At 49.3% G+C, this 17,978-nt stretch overlaps 1 protein-coding gene and 1 pseudogene across 2 annotated transcripts in view; both read right to left on the reverse strand.

The window, feature by feature from the left end:
- Positions 1 to 378: 378 nt before the first annotated feature.
- LOC121315349 lies at positions 379 to 2,014 on the reverse strand (annotated as a pseudogene).
- cnksr3 (cnksr family member 3) overlaps positions 2,007 to 17,978 on the reverse strand; it is a 106,236-nt gene continuing 90,264 nt past the window's right edge. For both annotated transcript variants that reach the window (XM_041249436.1, XM_041249437.1), the window contains exons 24-25: positions 3,289 to 3,479; positions 2,007 to 2,263 (exon numbers count right to left, since the gene is read on the reverse strand). In XM_041249436.1, the coding sequence (XP_041105370.1) occupies positions 2,072 to 2,263; positions 3,289 to 3,479 (383 nt within the window). In that variant the 3' untranslated portion in view covers positions 2,007 to 2,071. The remainder of the gene's footprint in view (positions 2,264 to 3,288; positions 3,480 to 17,978) is intronic.

The following is a 17,978-nucleotide window of genomic DNA, read 5'->3' on the forward strand; positions in this document are numbered from 1 at the left end:
GCCATTGACAGTAATGAGAGTGCATTGACTCAATGACAGAGGCTGTTCAGTGAGTGTGGTGTTCCCAATGCCATTGACAGTAATGAGAGTGCATTGACTCAATGACAGGCTGTTCCGGCACAAGGGGATCTTGTTGTGCTGTTAAGCTCAGATTTATTTTATTTTTTTAATGTGATAATCAAAACACAATAGAGACTTAAAAGAGTAACTTGGTTGGTGACACTTCCAAGAATGTTCTTTTTTTTTTTTTTTTTTTTTTAAATAGCTTTGGTCCAGGAAGTTAAACAGAATATGAATTATTAAAACACATAATCAGAATTATTAAACAATACACAAGTTTGTTTATTTTTTTATTTTTTGTATAATAAATGACTGTGCTGTCAACTTGTTGAGCACACTGCTACAGTTTTGTACTTAGACAAGATGTGAATACAAAATAGTAAAACCAGGACAATTGAACAATTTGACTGTTTCCTGGGACGTCTGGTTACCTACTATCCCCTAACCTTTATACACTAAATTAACAGGGCTTACCCCAAGTCACCAAATGCATCGTTCTTTTTTTGCTAAATGAAAATAAATTAAAGCAACAATGCGTTATTATGTCAACAAAGATTATATGACAACAGTTTGAAATAAGAAAACGTCTGCTGCTCAAACAGCCCCTGCATGCGTGCTGTCTGTGCGATGCCACACAGCCTAGTCACCAAGACAAACATGCTATTTGAATATTCTCTCACTGAATGCATGGGCTTTTAATAAAATAGTCCACACTGATCCAGTGAAGTTGTATGAAAACTTCAGAAAAAAAACGTATAAAAATAAGATGAAAAAATAAAGCATAAACATTTTTTAGGCTAAACTTGTTATTTTAAGATTAGCTAGACAAGCTCTCTAATATTTTTGTCACAAGTGTTCTGATGAAGTCTCAGAAATGGCACCTGCTTTGTTTCTCCACAAAGGGAATGACAACAAAGGCCCAGAATACATTGTGGAAGGTCTGGGGTGGAGGCTGTGTCTGGAGCTTTGGGTTCAGGTCTGAGGCTGGTGTGGAGGTTGTGTCTCTGGAGCTTTGAGTTCTCCCTCAGGACGGGTCTGAGGCTGGTGTGGAGGCTGCGTCTCTGGAGCTTTGGGTTCTCCCTCAGGACGGGTCTGAGGCTGGTGTGGAGGCTGTGTCTGGAGCTTTGGGTTCGGGTTTGAGGCTGGTGTGGAGGTTGTGTCTCTGGAGCTTTGAGTTCTCCCTCAGGACGGGTCTGAGGCTGGTGTGGAGGCTGTCTCTGGAGCTCTGGGTTTGGGTCTGAGGCTGGTGTGGAGGCTGTGTCTCTGGAGCTTTAGGTTCGGGTCTGAGGCTGGTGTGGAGGCTGTGCCTCTGGAGCTTTGGGTTCGGGTCTGAGGCTGGTGTGGAGGCTGTGCCTCTGGAGCTTTGGGTTCGGGTCTGAGGCTGGTGTGGAGGCTGTGTCTCTGGAGCTTTGGGCTCGGGTCTGAGACTGGTGTGGAGACTGTGTCTCTGGAGCTTTGGGTTCGGGTCTGAGGCTGGTGTGGAGGCTGTCTCTGGAGCTTTGGGTTCGGGTCTGAGGCTGGTGTGGAGACTGTATCTCTGGAGCTTTTGGTTCTCCCTCAAGACGGGTCTGAGGCTGGTGTGGAGAATGTGTCTCTGGAGCTTTGGGTTCGGGTCTGAGGCTGGTGTGGAGACTGTATCTCTGGAGCTTTTGGTTCTCCCTCAAGACGGGTCTGAGGCTGGTGTGGAGACTGTGCCTCTGGAGCTTTGGGTTCGGGTTTGAGGCTGGTGTGGAGACTGTGTCTCTGGAGCTTTGGGTTCGGGTCTGAGGCTGGTGTGGAGACTGTATCTCTGGAGCTTTTGGTTCTCCCTCAAGACGGGTCTGAGGCTGGTGTGGAGGCTGCGTCTCTGGAGCTTTGGGTTCGGGTCTGAGGCTGGTGTGGAGGCTGTGTCTCTGGAGCTTTGGGTTCGGGTCTGAGGCTGGTATGGAGGCTGTGCCTCTGGAGCTTTGGTCCTCCCTCAGGACGGGTCTGGGGCTGGTGTGGAGGCTGTGTCTGGGGCTTTGGTCCTCCCTCAGGACGGGTCTGGGGCTGGTGTGGAGGCTGTGTCTGGGGCTTTGGCTTTTCCCTCAGTGTGGGGCTGTTGGTTCTGACAGATATCCTGCAGTAACAGCAGATTGACTTCCTTCCATTCACGATACTCCTGTGCTGTCAGACTGGGCTTCTCCAAAATCTGCGCAATCGTCATTAAATCAGCTTCTCTGGCCTATTGTACAAATAAAAGGTAAAAGGTAAAAGCAGAAAGGTAAGCAACAAGACATGTCTACCAGTCAATCCCCTGAGCCACTGCACAATTTTTCTTTGTTGAGGGGATATATCTGAATGGCCCAGTCCAGTGTTTATGGCTGATTCCCACACATTTACTGTTCATTCCAGGTTGACTGCATTGCAACATGCTAGAGGATTGGGATTAAGACAGTTTTAAGCTTTATGTACATATTGCTGCTTCATCTTTGCAAGATATCTCAGTTTCCCTTTTCTAAATTTCAGCTATAAATAACACAAAGAAAACATGAGCCTGGAACAGTTTAATGAATGTCAGCTTTAGCACATTCACTCGAGACTGTCACCACTTCCACATTGAACGTTATTAAAGTTACAGGAAGTGAAATTCAATACCGGAATATGTCAGATGTTGGTGTCCCTGTTCTATTCTTTAGGTTGTTCTGCCACCTAGGGGCTAAACACTGTAAAATGACCGTACCAGAGACACCTACCTTGTCTGGACTCAGGAATACTGTTGCAACAGCAATGATCTGCTATTTTTGTAATCCTAATCCAGTTACCAACTACAGCAGGGTCTTTCCAAAATTTCTTGACTCAAGGTCCCCCTTGACAGTAAGCACCCTAACAGAATCCATTGGAAAGAGGAATGAAGTTCTCCTCCCAATGGACTGCATGTTGTTGCATGGTTCATGCTGCTAGTGTGAGTCCAGGAAATGGAGATTATAAATGCACAATGCAGGTGGTGTCAAGATAGTAGAAGTGTTACTTTCAAATAAACCCTGATCACAGCAACAGCGCTCATATAAATAAACTGGGGGAATATTGCATCAGTTCATTCGGTAGATAATATCTGTGTCTGTGCTGCGGCCCCTCTGAAAACACTGTGGCCCTCAGAGTCCTCCAGCCCTCACTTAATGAAGCAGTCTCTTCCACGCCTAACACAGTGCATTACATAGATACCTGAAATAGTCTGCATTAACACACCACTGAGCACAACGTACCCACCTTTAGAGTACTGTTGAGGGTCCTGATCTGGTGCAGCTTATCATTGACAGCTTGGTTTTTGCAGCGCTTAATGAAAGACTTCCTAAACTCCTTTCGGGTTGAAGGCTTGCGCTCACCAATAGGAGACAAGCTTGCTTGTTCCAAGGACTTGTACAGTTTTTCCATTTCATCCAAAGAGGCTGGTTCTGGAACTGTATAGAAAGCACCTCATTAATACGCAGCGCACGGGTGAACAGCATTGTTACCACAGTGGCATTAAACACACTGGGGGGGAATTTATAGTATCAAGGGTTTTATACGCCAGCATGCAGTTCATTTACCCCCACCAGGTTCATTCAGGCCTGGCTGAGATAAAGATATTATATTACATTGTATTACCATTTAAAGTTATATTTTCACCATTAAAAACAATGCTAGGACTTCAGGTTATTTATTACCTGCTATCAAACCTTTTTTGTCCATTAAAAATATTATCTCCTGTTAAATTATTTTCCTCTTACAGCAGTTGCATGGTGAATAATACATCTCCGGTTAAATCCATGGTAGAGTGGATGAGCCTATTTGGTTTTCTACTTCAATGTAATGTATACTCTTATATAGGCTTTTTCACAGCAGCCAACACATTTCACTGTACACTAGAGCTCTCCACAAGGGTCCTCAGAGGATGCTGTGGGAAAGAGAGCTGCAATACTGTACACTAGAGCTCTTCACAAGGGTCCTCAGAGGATGCTGTGGGAAAAAGAGCTGCAATACTGGAGCTAGAGCTCTTCACAAGGGTCCTCAGAGGATGCTGTGGGAAAGAGAGCTGCAATACTGTACACTAGAGCTCTTCACAAGGGTCCTCAGAGGAAGCTGTGGGAAAGAGAGTTGCAATACTGGAGATAGAGCTCTTCACAAGGGTCCTCAGAGGATGCTGTGGGAACAAGAGCTGCAATACTGTACAGTTCAGCTCTTCACAAGGGTCCTCAGAGGATGCTGTGGGAACAAGAGCTACAATACTGGAGATAGAGCTCTTCACAAGGGTCCTCAGAGGATGCTGTGGGAAAGAGAGCTGCAATACTGTACACTAGAGCTCTTCACAAGGGTCCTCAGAGGAAGCTGTGGGAAAGAGAGTTGCAATACTGGAGATAGAGCTCTTCACAAGGGTCCTCAGAGGATGCTGTGGGAACAAGAGCTGCAATACTGTACAGTTCAGCTCTTCACAAGGGTCCTCAGAGGATGCTGTGGGAACAAGAGCTACAATACTGGAGATAGAGCTCTTCACAAGGGTCCTCAGAGGATGCTGTGGGAAAGAGAGCTGCAACACTGTACACTAGAGCTCTTCACAAGGGTCCTCAGAGGATGCTGTGGGAAAGAGAGTTGCAATACTGGGGATATTTACAAAAATGAAGAGTTGTAAGTTACTTAATGACCAGGATTAAAGAGGTTTGCACCACTGTACTGGTCAATCGTTTTGCTCTATCGGTCCTTAGAGCTGAATCCAGTCCACTGTGCTGTAATTAACAAACACAACTGAATCTGTGTAATTAGTGTGTTTTTACAGTGCAATTAAAAACATGTTTTTTTTGTAAAGTATTGCCAGATGAAGCTCAGGAGAGCTTTCTTTGCTCTCAGGTAGCCCTGCAAATAATATTTCAGTAATTTAGCTGAAACGTAAATAACACTGTATGCTGGCAGGTACAGATCACCACAGTTATAATGCATCAGCCGGGATGGGAGACTACAGCTCCAGCAACATCAAAGCCACTCCGATAACAACTGGAACTTTGAGAAAAGAGAAAAAGCTGACAGGAGTCTTAATGCAGACCTCCTTAAAGGTGTATGTTTAGCCTTCAATACAGTTCTGGGTTAAGGCCTGGGCAATGACTATGTAAAGGGAATCACAGAACTACAGTTCTCAAGCAGCAATGTCACATGCACATTTATTTTGTCTACTACTATAATGAATGAACAGTAAGTACAGAAAAGCCTGGAGCCAAAAATACCCACATAGTCTAATGTTCTGTCTGACTCCCCACTGCCTTTAAGGAAATCACTCCTGGACTACAAAGCAAGCTCACATTCCACTTGACAGCTCCACAGACTCGAGTGTTCTGTCTGCCTCAACACTGTTTGTAAAGAGATCACTCCTGGACTACCAAGCAAGCTCATATTCCACATGACAGTTCTTCAGTGCCAAGTAAAACTGTCACGTTTTGGAAACCTATCCCTGCTTACTGATTTCTGTAATTATTATTATTTTTAGTGAAATCTGCCCTTAGCCAGACTGGCTGCATGAAGTGTGGTCTCTTCCCTTCTCCATATTGTGCAATTCTATTAATATACAAATACAGCAAAGACAACCAATAAACTTCCTGATTTGAATACATCGTGTAACAATTTTATTTTTTATTTTTTTTGGTTCCTGGGTAGTAAGTGTTATTTCCTAATTGCTTATGCCTCAAAAGTATAGAAAATGGCTATTATTCCCCACAAACTTTGCTTTTGTGACCAGGACAGCGATATTTTGAAATGTACCTATTTTCCAGAACATTCCAGATAGATTCAGTGCTGAGTAAACTTGGAGTAACTTCTAGAACTTTCCAGAACTTTCCAGTAATATAAATAGTAGTATAAATACAGGGGCCTTAAGCCCACCAGTTCAGTTTAGTTCCAGCTGCCTAAGTGGATACATATCTGCATCTTTCTGAGATGGCATCAAGAGGCTGCAAGCATCTATCAATTTATCAAGACAAGAGTGAAAAAGTACTCTGTGGAAGCATTTGCTAAGATGTGTGAGGCCTACAAGGCATATTTTGGCATGCCTGTCGGGGATCAAGACAAACCCTGGGCACCTCATTTCACCTGCGAGCACTGCAAAAAAAACTCTGGAAGGTAAGATGGACAATTGTTGCTCGGAATTTTATGTTATAAAATTTGTTAAAATTTTTAAAATTGTAAAAGTTTTTAATTTTAAAATGTTTTACAATTTTCAATGTTATTGAAAAAATATATCATATATGAAAAATGTTGCGAGAATCTCTTACACATTAGTCATGGGTGAAATAAATGTATTTTTGTAAGACGGTACAGAGGGGAAAAGAGAGCCATGAAATTCACTATCCCAAGAATTTGGCAGGAACCCACTGACCACTCAAGCAACTGCTACTTCTGCATGGTGGAGCCTTCCAAACGTTGGACTGGCAAGAATGCACCTGCTATCACGTATCCTGACCTTCCTTCATCCATCGCCCCGGTGCCACACTGCCATGAGCTCCCCGTACCCACTCCTCCGGAGAGAGAGCAGCCGTCTTTAGAAAAGAGCAGCAAGTCAGAGAGCAAGGAAGACGTTGTAGATCCAGATGACAATTTCAGAGGTGGAGCTGAGGAGAGAAACCCATACTACCCCAACCAAAAAGACCTCAACTACTTGATTAGAGGTCTTGGTCTCACCAAGTCCAATGCCGAGCTTTTGACGTCTAGGCTCAAGCAGTGGAACTTGTTGGATGAAAGTGTGCAAGTCGCAGATCAGAGGAAGCGTCACCAACCTTTTTCCAGCTTCTTCACCCGTCAAGATGGGCTCTGCTTCTGCCACAATGTGACCAGTCTGTTCGAGGCAATCGGAATCGCCTGTAACCAGAATGAGTGGCGCCTCTTCATTGACAGCTCATCCAGGAGCCTCAAAGCCATGCTGCTCCATAACGGTAACAAGTACCCGTCTCTTCCCCTGGCTCACTCGGTGCACCTCAAAGAGGATTATAACAGCATCAAGACCTTGCTGGACGCCTTGAAGTATGATGAGTACGGCTGGGAGGTCATAGGAGACTTCAAAATGGTGGCATTCCTGATGGGTCTCCAAGGCGGTTTTACCAAGTTTCCCTGCTATCTTTGCCTTTGGGACAGCAGGGACACCAAGGCACACTACCACAGGCGGGACTGGCCACAGCGGACCGAGTTCTCTGTGGGGAGGAACAACGTCAAGTGGGAGCCACTGGTGGACCCCCGGAAGGTGCTGATGCCACCACTGCACATCAAATTGGGCCTTATGAAACAATTTGTCAGAGCTCTAGATAAGGAGTCGGCAGCCTTCAAGTACCTTCAAGACTTCTTCCCTAAGCTGTCTGAGGCAAAGGTCAAAGCCGGTGTCTTCGTCGGACCACAGATAAAGAAGATCCTGGAGTGCAATGAATTCCCCAAGAAGCTCACTAGTAAGGAGAAAGCAGCTTGGAACAGCTTTGTCGCAGTGGTTCGGGGCTTCCTGGGCAATCACAAGGCCGAAAACTATGTGGAGCTGGTTGAGACTCTGGTGAAGAACTACGGCACAATGGGCTGTAGGATGTCCCTCAAAGTCCATATCCTTGATGCTCATCTTGATAAATTCAAGGAGAACATGGGAGCGTACTCGGAGGAGCAAGGCGAGCGCTTCCACCAGGATATACTGGACTTTGAACGCCGCTACCAAGGACAGTATAACGAGAACATGATGGGAGACTACATTTGGGGGCTGATTCATGAAAGTGATTTACAGTATAATCGTAAATCTCGAAAAACTACTCACTTCTAAATCTTTTGTAGTCATTTTTGTATTACTTTAGTATAAATACATGTTAATTTGGATTCATATGTTGTTTTTTTTTCTGACTTTATGTGAACGAAAAGACACAAATTTGCCCGTTTTCTCATTGGAAATAGGTACATTTCAAAATATCACTGTCCTGGTGTGACGGAAAGATGAGTTCTGGTGATAAATCTTCCTCCCAACCTGTGAGGGCGCTAAAGAACGGGAGGAGAAGCATCTGGAAGGGCTGGCCTGACAGTTCGTTTCCGGGTCAGGGAAGTGGGTCAGCCTGGATGGAAGCGCGACTCTGTTGTAAGACCGTATTGATTTGAAAGGTAAACGAGAGGCAGCTGCAAGTAATAAGGCAGCTGCAACCGTTTATCTCGATATCATGCGGGATTACATATAGGGGCCAGGGTAACGCTGATCTTTTCCTTCGTTTGGGTAAAATGTTTGGAGAGAGAAGGATCGAGAGAGGAGCTCTCGTTGTTGCAGAGAATTACGTGTTGTGTATTGTTGTGTTTGTTTTGTAATTGTCTGCGTTTTGCACCACCAGACAGTTAACTCACCTATCCGGAGCTGTCGACCAGGGTCAGCACAATCCGGATCACCACTGCACGGAACCGTCACGAAATACAGTGTCTTCACCCACCACAAGCACGTCTGCACTCACCCAGGACTGGTGACCGTGTGTTCGTTTTGTTCGGGACTGTGTCTGTGTTATTGCTATCCCCGTGCTTTACACATTGTTGTGTATAGCCGGGGATTTATTATTTAACGGTCACCAGACCTGGATTATAAATAAAAGCACCTTTTCACTGGAAACTGTTGTCTGCCTGTCACTCCTGCATCGCATCACCGTTATACCTGTTCCCCTCCACTAGCCACTTTGCCACACGTGGTGTCAGAACACGGGACTATGGACCGCAACGCGCTGGCGGAGTTGCTGCAGGCACTGGAGACCAGACGGGATGCAGAGGAGAGACGGAGGGAGGAGCGCTATACGGCGCTCATTGAACGGGTAGGGCTGATCGTTGCTGCAGGAGCGACCCCTACCGGAACATCATTGATGTCGGCCCCGAAGGCACGGGCCATGAAAATGACGGCGGAGGATGATCCGGAGGCATTTTTGGTGGCGTTCGAGCGGCTGGCAACCGCGGCGGGATGGCCTCGGGAGTTCTGGGCAAGCCAGCTAGGACCTTGCCTGATCGGGGAAGCGCAGGCAGCTTACCAAGCCCTGAGCGACCAGTACGCCACTGACTATGACCTAGTCAAGCAGGCTATCCTCCGTCGTCTCAACATCACCGCGGAGACCCACCGGACGCGGTTCCGCGAGTACCGGAGAGCCCCGGAGACACGCCCCAGGGTGGTGGCACAGCGGTTGTGCGACCACATGGTCCATTGGCTGACCCCAGAGAAGAAGACCGCTCAACAAATGGGGGAAGCCATTGTGGTGGAACAATTCTGCCATGTGGTCGGCGCCGAAACTCAGGCGTGGGTACGGCGCCACAACCCTGACACCCTGGAGGAGGCGGTCAAATTGGCCGAAGATTTTGAGGACTCTTTGACGTCAGCCCGGGTCGGGATCCTGTCAGCCCCTGCCCTGCTCAGGAACCAACCTCTCCCTCCCTCTCCTCCAACACCACCACCATCACCCTCGGTCCCGGCACCCAGACCTCCCAGACCGCCGACCCCGTTGGGCCCCCTTGCCTCCCCCCCATGGAGACCGAGGATGGCCCCCAGCTGGGGTAGAGGTGTTGCCCCTGCCCCGTTGCCCTACCAGCAGCGGGACAGATATTTAACCTATGCCCCCTCTGTCCCTCCACTCTGTTTTAGGTGTAACCAGCCAGGACATAGGGCCAGGTCATGCCCCGCTGCTATGGAGTGTGACGTGGCTGCATGCAACTGGACACCTGGAACGGGTAAGCAGGGGGAAAACGGTTGGGAGGGGCCCTGTCTGATTGACGTGGTTTTAGGGAATGTGAAAACCCACGCGTTAGTGGACACAGGGTGTGAGCAGACCTTGATCAGGACAGCTCTCTTGGGCGGTATGTCGTGGCGGCCACAAGGTCAGGTGGCCATCTCCTGTATCCATGGAGACACGGCGGCATACCCCACCCTAAAAGTATATTTATCGGTAGGACCGATAAAACGTCACCTTGTAGTCGGGGTGGCGGAAAGGTTGCCGCACCCAGTTATTCTGGGCCGAGACTGGCCAAAATTCAAAGAATTGGTGCAAATAATGGCAGTCTCAGCCACACACGTAAACGTGGCAGAAAAAGGGAAAAAGGAACGGATTGGTGATGTGTTTCCTTTTCATCCTGAAATGTTTTCCCCTCTGTTCCGTCCTAGAAAAACAAATAAGGAGAGACGGACCGCGAAATGGGAGGGAGCGTCTTTGAGACAAGGCTGGGGTCTGGTGGGAGAGTGCTGTAATGGTAACAAACGCCAGTCGAAGGGAGTGGGAACGCAGTGCGACCGAGAGAGCGAGGTTACTGGGCCGACTAGGGCAGAGGTTATTCCAGCCCCTCTCAATATACCGGACCCGTGGTACTCAAGCGCGGACCTAGTGTGGGGCCAAAAGAACGACCCGTCACTGGTGCACGCTTGGGGGCAGGTCCGGTCCATTGAAGGTAAGGATGTTGATGGCGCTGGGCCGCTAGTATATCCACATTTCAGTATAAAGGGGCAATTACTATATAGGGTAAACCTAGCCGCGGGCACAGGACAGCCTGTAACACAATTATTGGTTCCCCCGTCTTGTCGGACCGAGGTCATGAGGCTGGCGCATGATATCCCTTTTGCGGGGCACCTCGGAGCCGAGAAGACGAGGGAGCGAATATTGGCTCGATTCTATTGGCTCGGTCTTCATACTGATGTGTCGAAATATGTAGCCACATGCCCAGACTGCCAGCGAGTAGCGCCAGGTCGAGTGCGCCCCGCTCCTTTGGTCCCACTGCCGATTATTTCCACTCCGTTCGAGCGCATTGCAATGGACATAATGGGCCCTTTGCTACCTTCTGACTCTGGGTATACGCATATATTAGTAGTGGTGGATTATGCAACGCGATACCCAGAGGCAGTTCCATTGAGGTCCACTAGTGCAGCTGCAATAGCCACCGAGTTAGCGCAGATTATGGCTAGAGTAGGGATCCCCAAGGAGATTTTGACTGATCACGGAACCAATTTTTTGTCCAATACGTTACAGCAGGTGTACAAAATATTAAAAATACGTCCCATCAGGACGTCCGTTTATCATCCACAATCGGACGGTTTGGTTGAACGTTTTAATCAGACCTTAAAGTCGATGCTGAGGCGATTTGTAACACAGGAGCAGAAACATTGGGCATCGCTTCTTCCCTACCTCCTTTTTGCGGTGAGAGAAGTGCCGCAGAGTTCAACGGGGTTCTCCCCCTTTGAGCTCCTGTACGGCCGGCAGCCTCGCGGCATTCTCGACCTGCTGAGGGAGGGGTGGGAGGAGCACAAAGGCTCGTCTAAAAATGTAGTGAAGTATGTGCTCCTACTACGAGATCGCCTGGATTTGGTCGGTCGTTTGGCCCAAGACAACCTCAGATCGGCTCAGCACCGACAACAGCAGCATTACAACAAAAATGCACGGATTCGAACCTTTCGACCAGGGGACAAGGTAATGCTGCTACTTCCCTCATCTGAATCGAAACTGTGTGCTAAATGGCAGGGGCCGTATGAGGTGATTCGGGCTATAGGGAAAGTAAATTATGAAATTAGACAGCCCGATCGCCGAAATGAACGTGAAATTTATCATGTCAATTTATTAAAGCCCTGGCAGGCAAGGGAGGTCTTATTTATAGCCCCAGGCAATATGGAGGATGATTTAGGTCCCTGTCCAGAGACCCCGAGCACAAGAGCGATTTCTATGGGGGAACAATTGGTTCCGGATCAGCAAAGAGAGCTGCGTAAGCTTATTGAGGAGTTCAGCGATGTTTTTTCTGACGTGCCCGGCAGGACAAACTTAGTTGAATATGACATTATCTCTCCACCAGGTGTCACAGTGCGAGAGAGGCCGTACCGGATCCCGGAAAGTCGACGAAGTGGCGTTCGCAAAGAGGTATGGGATATGCTCGAGCTTGGGGTGATTGAGCCTTCCAGGAGCGAGTGGTGCAGTCCGATCGTCATAGTGGCTAAGAAAGACGGCACCAACCGCTTCTGTGTGGATTTCAGAAAGGTGAACGCTATTGCTAAGTTCGATGCATATCCCATGCCTCGGGTCGACGAACTTTTAGACAGACTGGGAAAAGCGAGGTTTATTTCCACTCTGGACCTGACGAAGGGATATTGGCAAATCCCTTTAACCCGCAGCTCCAGAGAGAAAACCGCATTTTCAACACCAGAAGGGCTGTTCCACTTTAAAACCATGCCGTTTGGGCTACATGGTGCGCCCGCTGCCTTTCAGAGACTGATGGACCAGGTTTTACGCCCACATCATGAATATGCAGCAGCGTATATTGATGACGTGGTGATATACAGCTCCACCTGGCGAGAGCATTTGGCTAGGGTTGCAGCCGTTCTTCAGTCTCTAAGGGCAGCCCGGCTGACAGCTAACTTGAGGAAATGTGCGTTTGCCAAAACAGAGACTCAATATTTGGGATTTTTAATGGGGAATGGAAGGGTGAGACCTGTAGTCACCAAAATCCAGGCTTTGGTTGATGCAGCGATCCCCAAAACCAAGACTCAGGTGAGGTCACTACTGGGCTTAGCCGGTTATTACCGCCGCTTCATCCCCGAGTACGCCACAGTGGTTAACCCGTTAGTCGACCTCACCAAAAAGAGTGCTCCAAATTTAATTAAATGGTCAGCTGAGTGTCAGGGAGCGTTTGATACTATTAAGCGTACACTTTGCCAGGCCCCCACTCTTATTACTCCAGATTTCACCAAGAGATTCATCCTCCACACCGACGCATCGAATGTAGGTTTGGGTGCAGTCTTGTCCCAAAAAGTAGCTGGAGTAGAGCACCCGATATTATACCTCAGTAAAAAAATGTTACCTCGGGAACGCAACTACTCCGTAGTCGAAAAAGAGTGTTTGGCCATTAAATGGGCTACTCACTCTTTACGATACTACCTGCTGGGACACTCATTTGATCTGGTCACAGACCACGCCCCACTCAAGTGGTTAAGCACAATGAAGGACAGCAATGCCCGGATAACTCGGTGGTATCTGGCATTGCAGCCCTTCATGTACCACATGGTACACCGTGCGGGGAAAGACCACCAAAATGCGGATTATTTTTCCCGGGAGGGGGGAGTAATGGGGAAGGTAGATTTAGCCGAGTGTTCCTTCGGCTCCACTCTGAGCGGTGGGATATGTGACGGAAAGATGAGTTCTGGTGATAAATCTTCCTCCCAACCTGTGAGGGCGCTAAAGAACGGGAGGAGAAGTATCTGGAAGGGCTGGCCTGACAGTTCGTTTCCGGGTCAGGGAAGTGGGTCAGCCTGGAAAGAAGCGCGACTCTGTTGTAAGACCGTATTGATTTGAGAGGTAAACGAGAGGCAGCTGCAAGTAATAAGGCAGCTGCAACCGTTTATCTAGATATCATGCGGGATTACATATAGGGGCCAGGGTAACGCTGGTCTTTTCCTTCGTTTGGGTAAACGTTCGGAGAGAGAAGGATCGAGAGAGGAGCTCTCGTTGTTGCAGAGAATTACGTGTTGTGTATTGTTGTGTTTGTTTTGTAATTGTCTGCGTTTTGCACCACCAGACAGTTAACTCACCTATCCGGAGCTGTCGACCAGGGTCAGCACAATCCGGATCACCACTGCACGGAACCGTCACGAAATACAGTGTCTTCACCCACCACAAGCACGTCTGCACTCACCCAGGACTGGTGACCGTGTGTTCGTTTTGTTCGGGACTGTGTCTGTGTTATTGCTATCCCCGTGCTTTACACATTGTTGTGTATAGCCGGGGATTTATTATTTAACGGTCACCAGACCTGGATTATAAATAAAAGCACCTTTTCACTGGAAACTGTTGTCTGCCTGTCACTCCTGCATCGCATCACCGTTATACCTGTTCCCCTCCACTAGCCACTTTGCCACACCTGGTCACAAAAGCAAAGTTTGTGGGGAATAATAGCCATTTTCTATACTTTTGAATCATAAACAATTAGGAAATAACACTTACTACCCAGGAACAAAAATTGTGTTACATAGTGATATCAATTTATCAAGCTGTTTCTCTGCAGCCCTTTTTGTCATTGTATTTGTGTTGTATGTGGTAGTGGTTGCACAACGAGATCTAGGTCTACTGCTACTTCAATCACTAACAAAGACCCCAAAGACATCTTCACATGGACTGCCATACAACAGCCATACCTTACGACTGTGAAAAGATTCAGAGCCGTTGGACACACTGTGATGGTTATAATGATACGCTAAGGCAAAGACGCTGCATACACACTTCACCGTGATATTCAGCTCCTGTGGAGAAGCCCTTCAGAGCAGACTGTGTTGCTACACTACTGTGGGACTGCATCTCTCTATCTGCTGAGTCTAGTAGATCCTGCATTAACAGTGCTGCTCCACCACTCTCACATAGCCCCAGACTGTGGGACTGCATCTCTCTCTATCTGCTGGGGGGGGGGGGGGGGTTAGGTCAGCCAGGGTGTCCTCAGCTCACCCCGCACCAGCAACCCCTGTAGTCTGGCCAGGCGTCTGCAGACTTGCTTATAAGCTGCCCAAAGCTGTATTGTTCTCTGATGCTGTAGCTCTGAGGTGGCTGCACGGTGAGTCAGCAGTGTGAAGAAAAGTGGACAGGTAGCGTGTGGCACACTCTCGAGGTGGTGCTGCACGGTGATTGTCGCAGTGTCGAAGAAAAGTGTGGACAGGTAACAGCACACACCTCAGAGGACAGTGTGTGCTCGTCTTCACGCTCCCGAGAGAGCGTGGGGCACACACCTCAGAGAGCAGAAGTGTGTGAGTCTCTCAGTCGCTCCCGTGTAGTGGAGTCTCTGTAGGACACGAAGGGGCGAGGGCACAGTCGCACCCCGAGGACACAGTGTGTGATCTGTCTTCACACGAGCTCCCGAAGTGGCAGCGTGGGGCACAAACCTCAAGAGGACAGTGTGTGTGCTCGTCTTCACCGCACACCGAGACAGCGTGGGGGTAAGCTCGACACACCTCAGAGGACAGTGTGTGGAGTCTCGTCTTCACCGCTCCCGAAGTCAGCGTGGGGGCACACACGCACCAGGACAGTGTAGTGCTCCTGTCACGCCACCCGAGAAAGTCAGCGTGGGGCCACACACCGCACCCCGACAGTGTGTGAGTCTTCACTGTCACACACCCGAGAGCAGTTGAAGTTGGCACACCACTCTGTCGCACCCCGTGTGTGAGTCTCCTTCACACACTCCCGAGAGGTGTGCGTGGGGCACAAACCTCAGTCGCACCCCGTGTGTGGAGTCTGTCTGGACGCACACACGAGAGAATGTGGCGAAGGGGCTTGTCTGTCGCACCACAGAATATCAGAGGACAGTGTGTGCTCGTCTTCACCGCTCCCGAGACAGCGTGGGGCACACACCTCAGAGGACAGTGTGTGCTCGTCTTCACCGCTCCCGAGTCAGCGTGGGGCACACACCTCAGAGGACAGTGTGTGCTCGTCTTCACCGCTCCCGAGACAGCGTGGGGCACACACCTCAGAGGACAGTGTGTGCTCGTCTTCACCGCTCCCGAGTCAGCGTGGGGCACACACCTCAGAGGACAGTGTGTGCTCGTCTTCACCGCTCCCGAGACAGCGTGGGGCACACACCTCAGAGGACAGTGTGTGCTCGTCTTCACCGCTCCCGAGACAGCGTGGGGCACACACCTCAGAGGACAGTGTGTGCTCGTCTTCACCGCTCCCGAGACAGCGTGGGGCACACACCTCAGAGGACAGTGTGTGCTCGTCTTCACCGCTCCCGAGTCAGCGTGGGGCACACACCTCAGAAGACAGTGTGTGCTCGTCTTCACCGCTACCGAGTCAGCGCGCGTGTGGTAACGCTGAGCTGAGCCCAAAAAAAATAATTGGATGTGTCAAATTTGGAAAAAATAATAAATAATTGGCAATTACTAAATAAAAAAAATTAAAAAAAAGTGAAAGGGGCTGCCAATCTGTGTTGAAGGAGGAAGACCTGTCTCCCCTATAGTTTCTGTTTACTACCATTTGTTTGTTGGTAAATACAATTACTTTATAGAAATGATTATTTATTAAGTGGCAGTGTCATGCACACAGACCACACCTGTGAACAAATTTATTGTTTTACTCTGTTTTTTGGTACTAAATCTGTTTATCAATATGAATTTATGGGCCGGGCTACACAGATCTGTGGTGGAATTGTGTCTGAACATGTCTGTTGTAGTCATCGTTGTAGCCAGCAATACAACATAAAGAAAGAGACACATGTGAAGAGTTCAATGAATGGGGGCTATGTCTCATTTATCTCTTTGGAGAGGTTTGCTTTGTTTTGGTTTTGTATTGTTTTATTTGACAACCGGAACTTCCCTCCAACACCTTTCCGGGTTTGTGGCCCAAACTGGATTGGTGCTTCATTGTAAATGATTCCACTTAGGTGGCTTTGAGGAGACAGGAATATGAAAGATCTACGCTCTGGGATCGCTCCTAATGAGGGGCAAGGGTATATAAGGAGGGTGAACCTAAAAAAATCACCTGGAGGCACACCCCACTCCCAAAGAACCCTCACCTGGAGGCACGCCCCACTCCCAATGAATCCTCACCTGGAGGCATGCCCCACTCCCAATGAACCCTCACCTGGAGGCACACCCCACTCCCAATGAACCCTCACCTGGAGGCACACCCCACTCCCAATGAACCCTCACCTGGAGGCACGCCCCACTCCCAATGAATCCTCACCTGGAGGCACGCCCCACTCCCAATGAACCCTCACCTGGAGGCACACCCCACTCCCAATGAACCCTCACCTGGAGGCACACCCCACTCCCAATGAACCCTCACCTGGAGGCACACCCCACTCCCAATGAACCCTCACCTGGAGGCACACCCCACTCCCAATGAACCCTCACCTGGAGGCACACCCCACTCCCAATGAACCCTCACCTGGAGGCACACCCCACTCCCAATGAACCCTCACCTGGAGGCACGCCCCACTCCCAATGAACCCTCACCTGGAGGCACACCCCACTCCCAATGAACCCTCACCTGGAGGCACACCCCACTCCCAATGAACCCTCACCTGGAGGCACACCCCACACCCAATGAACCCTCACCTGGAGGCACACCCCACTCCCAATGAACCCTCACCTGGAGGCACACCCCACTCCCAATGAACCCTCACCTGGAGGCACACCCCACACCCAATGAACCCTCACCTGGAGGCACACCCCACACCCAATGAACCCTCACCTGGAGGCACACCCCACTCCCAATGAACCCTCACCTGGAGGCACACCCCACTCCCAATGAACCCTCACCTGGAGGCACACCCCACTCCCAATGAATCCTCACCTGGAGGCACACCCCACTCCCAATGAACCCTCACCTGGAGGCACACCCCACTCCCAATGAACCCTCACCTGGAGGCACACCCCACTCCCAATGAATCCTCACCTGGAGGCACACCCCACTCCCAATGAATCCTCACCTGGAGGCACACCCCACTCCCAATGAACCCTCACCTGGAGGCATGCCCCACTCCCAATGAATCCTCACCTGGAGGCACACCCCACTCCCAATGAACCCTCACCTGGAGGCACACCCCACTCCCAATGAACCCTCACCTGGAGGCACACCCCACTCCCAATGAACCCTCACCTGGAGGCACACCCCACTCCCAATGAACCCTCACCTGGAGGCACACCCCACTCCCAATGAACCCTCACCTGGAGGCACACCCCACACCCAATGAACCCTCACCTGGAGGCACACCCCACACCCAATGAACCCTCACCTGGAGGCACACCCCACTCCCAATGAACCCTCACCTGGAGGCACACCCCACTCCCAATGAACCTAATGAACCCTCACCTGGAGGCACACCCCACTCCCAATGAACCAGTCTGTCACCAAGAACTGTGTCATGGTAAAGGATCAAACTAGGATCAGAAATAGTTATACAGCCCTTTGAAACAAGCAAAGCTTACCAGTGATCTGAGACACAGGGTT

Source organism: Polyodon spathula, chromosome 5, assembly GCF_017654505.1.
Source record: "Polyodon spathula isolate WHYD16114869_AA chromosome 5, ASM1765450v1, whole genome shotgun sequence".
In the NCBI taxonomy this organism is placed as follows: Eukaryota; Metazoa; Chordata; class Actinopteri; order Acipenseriformes; family Polyodontidae; genus Polyodon; species Polyodon spathula.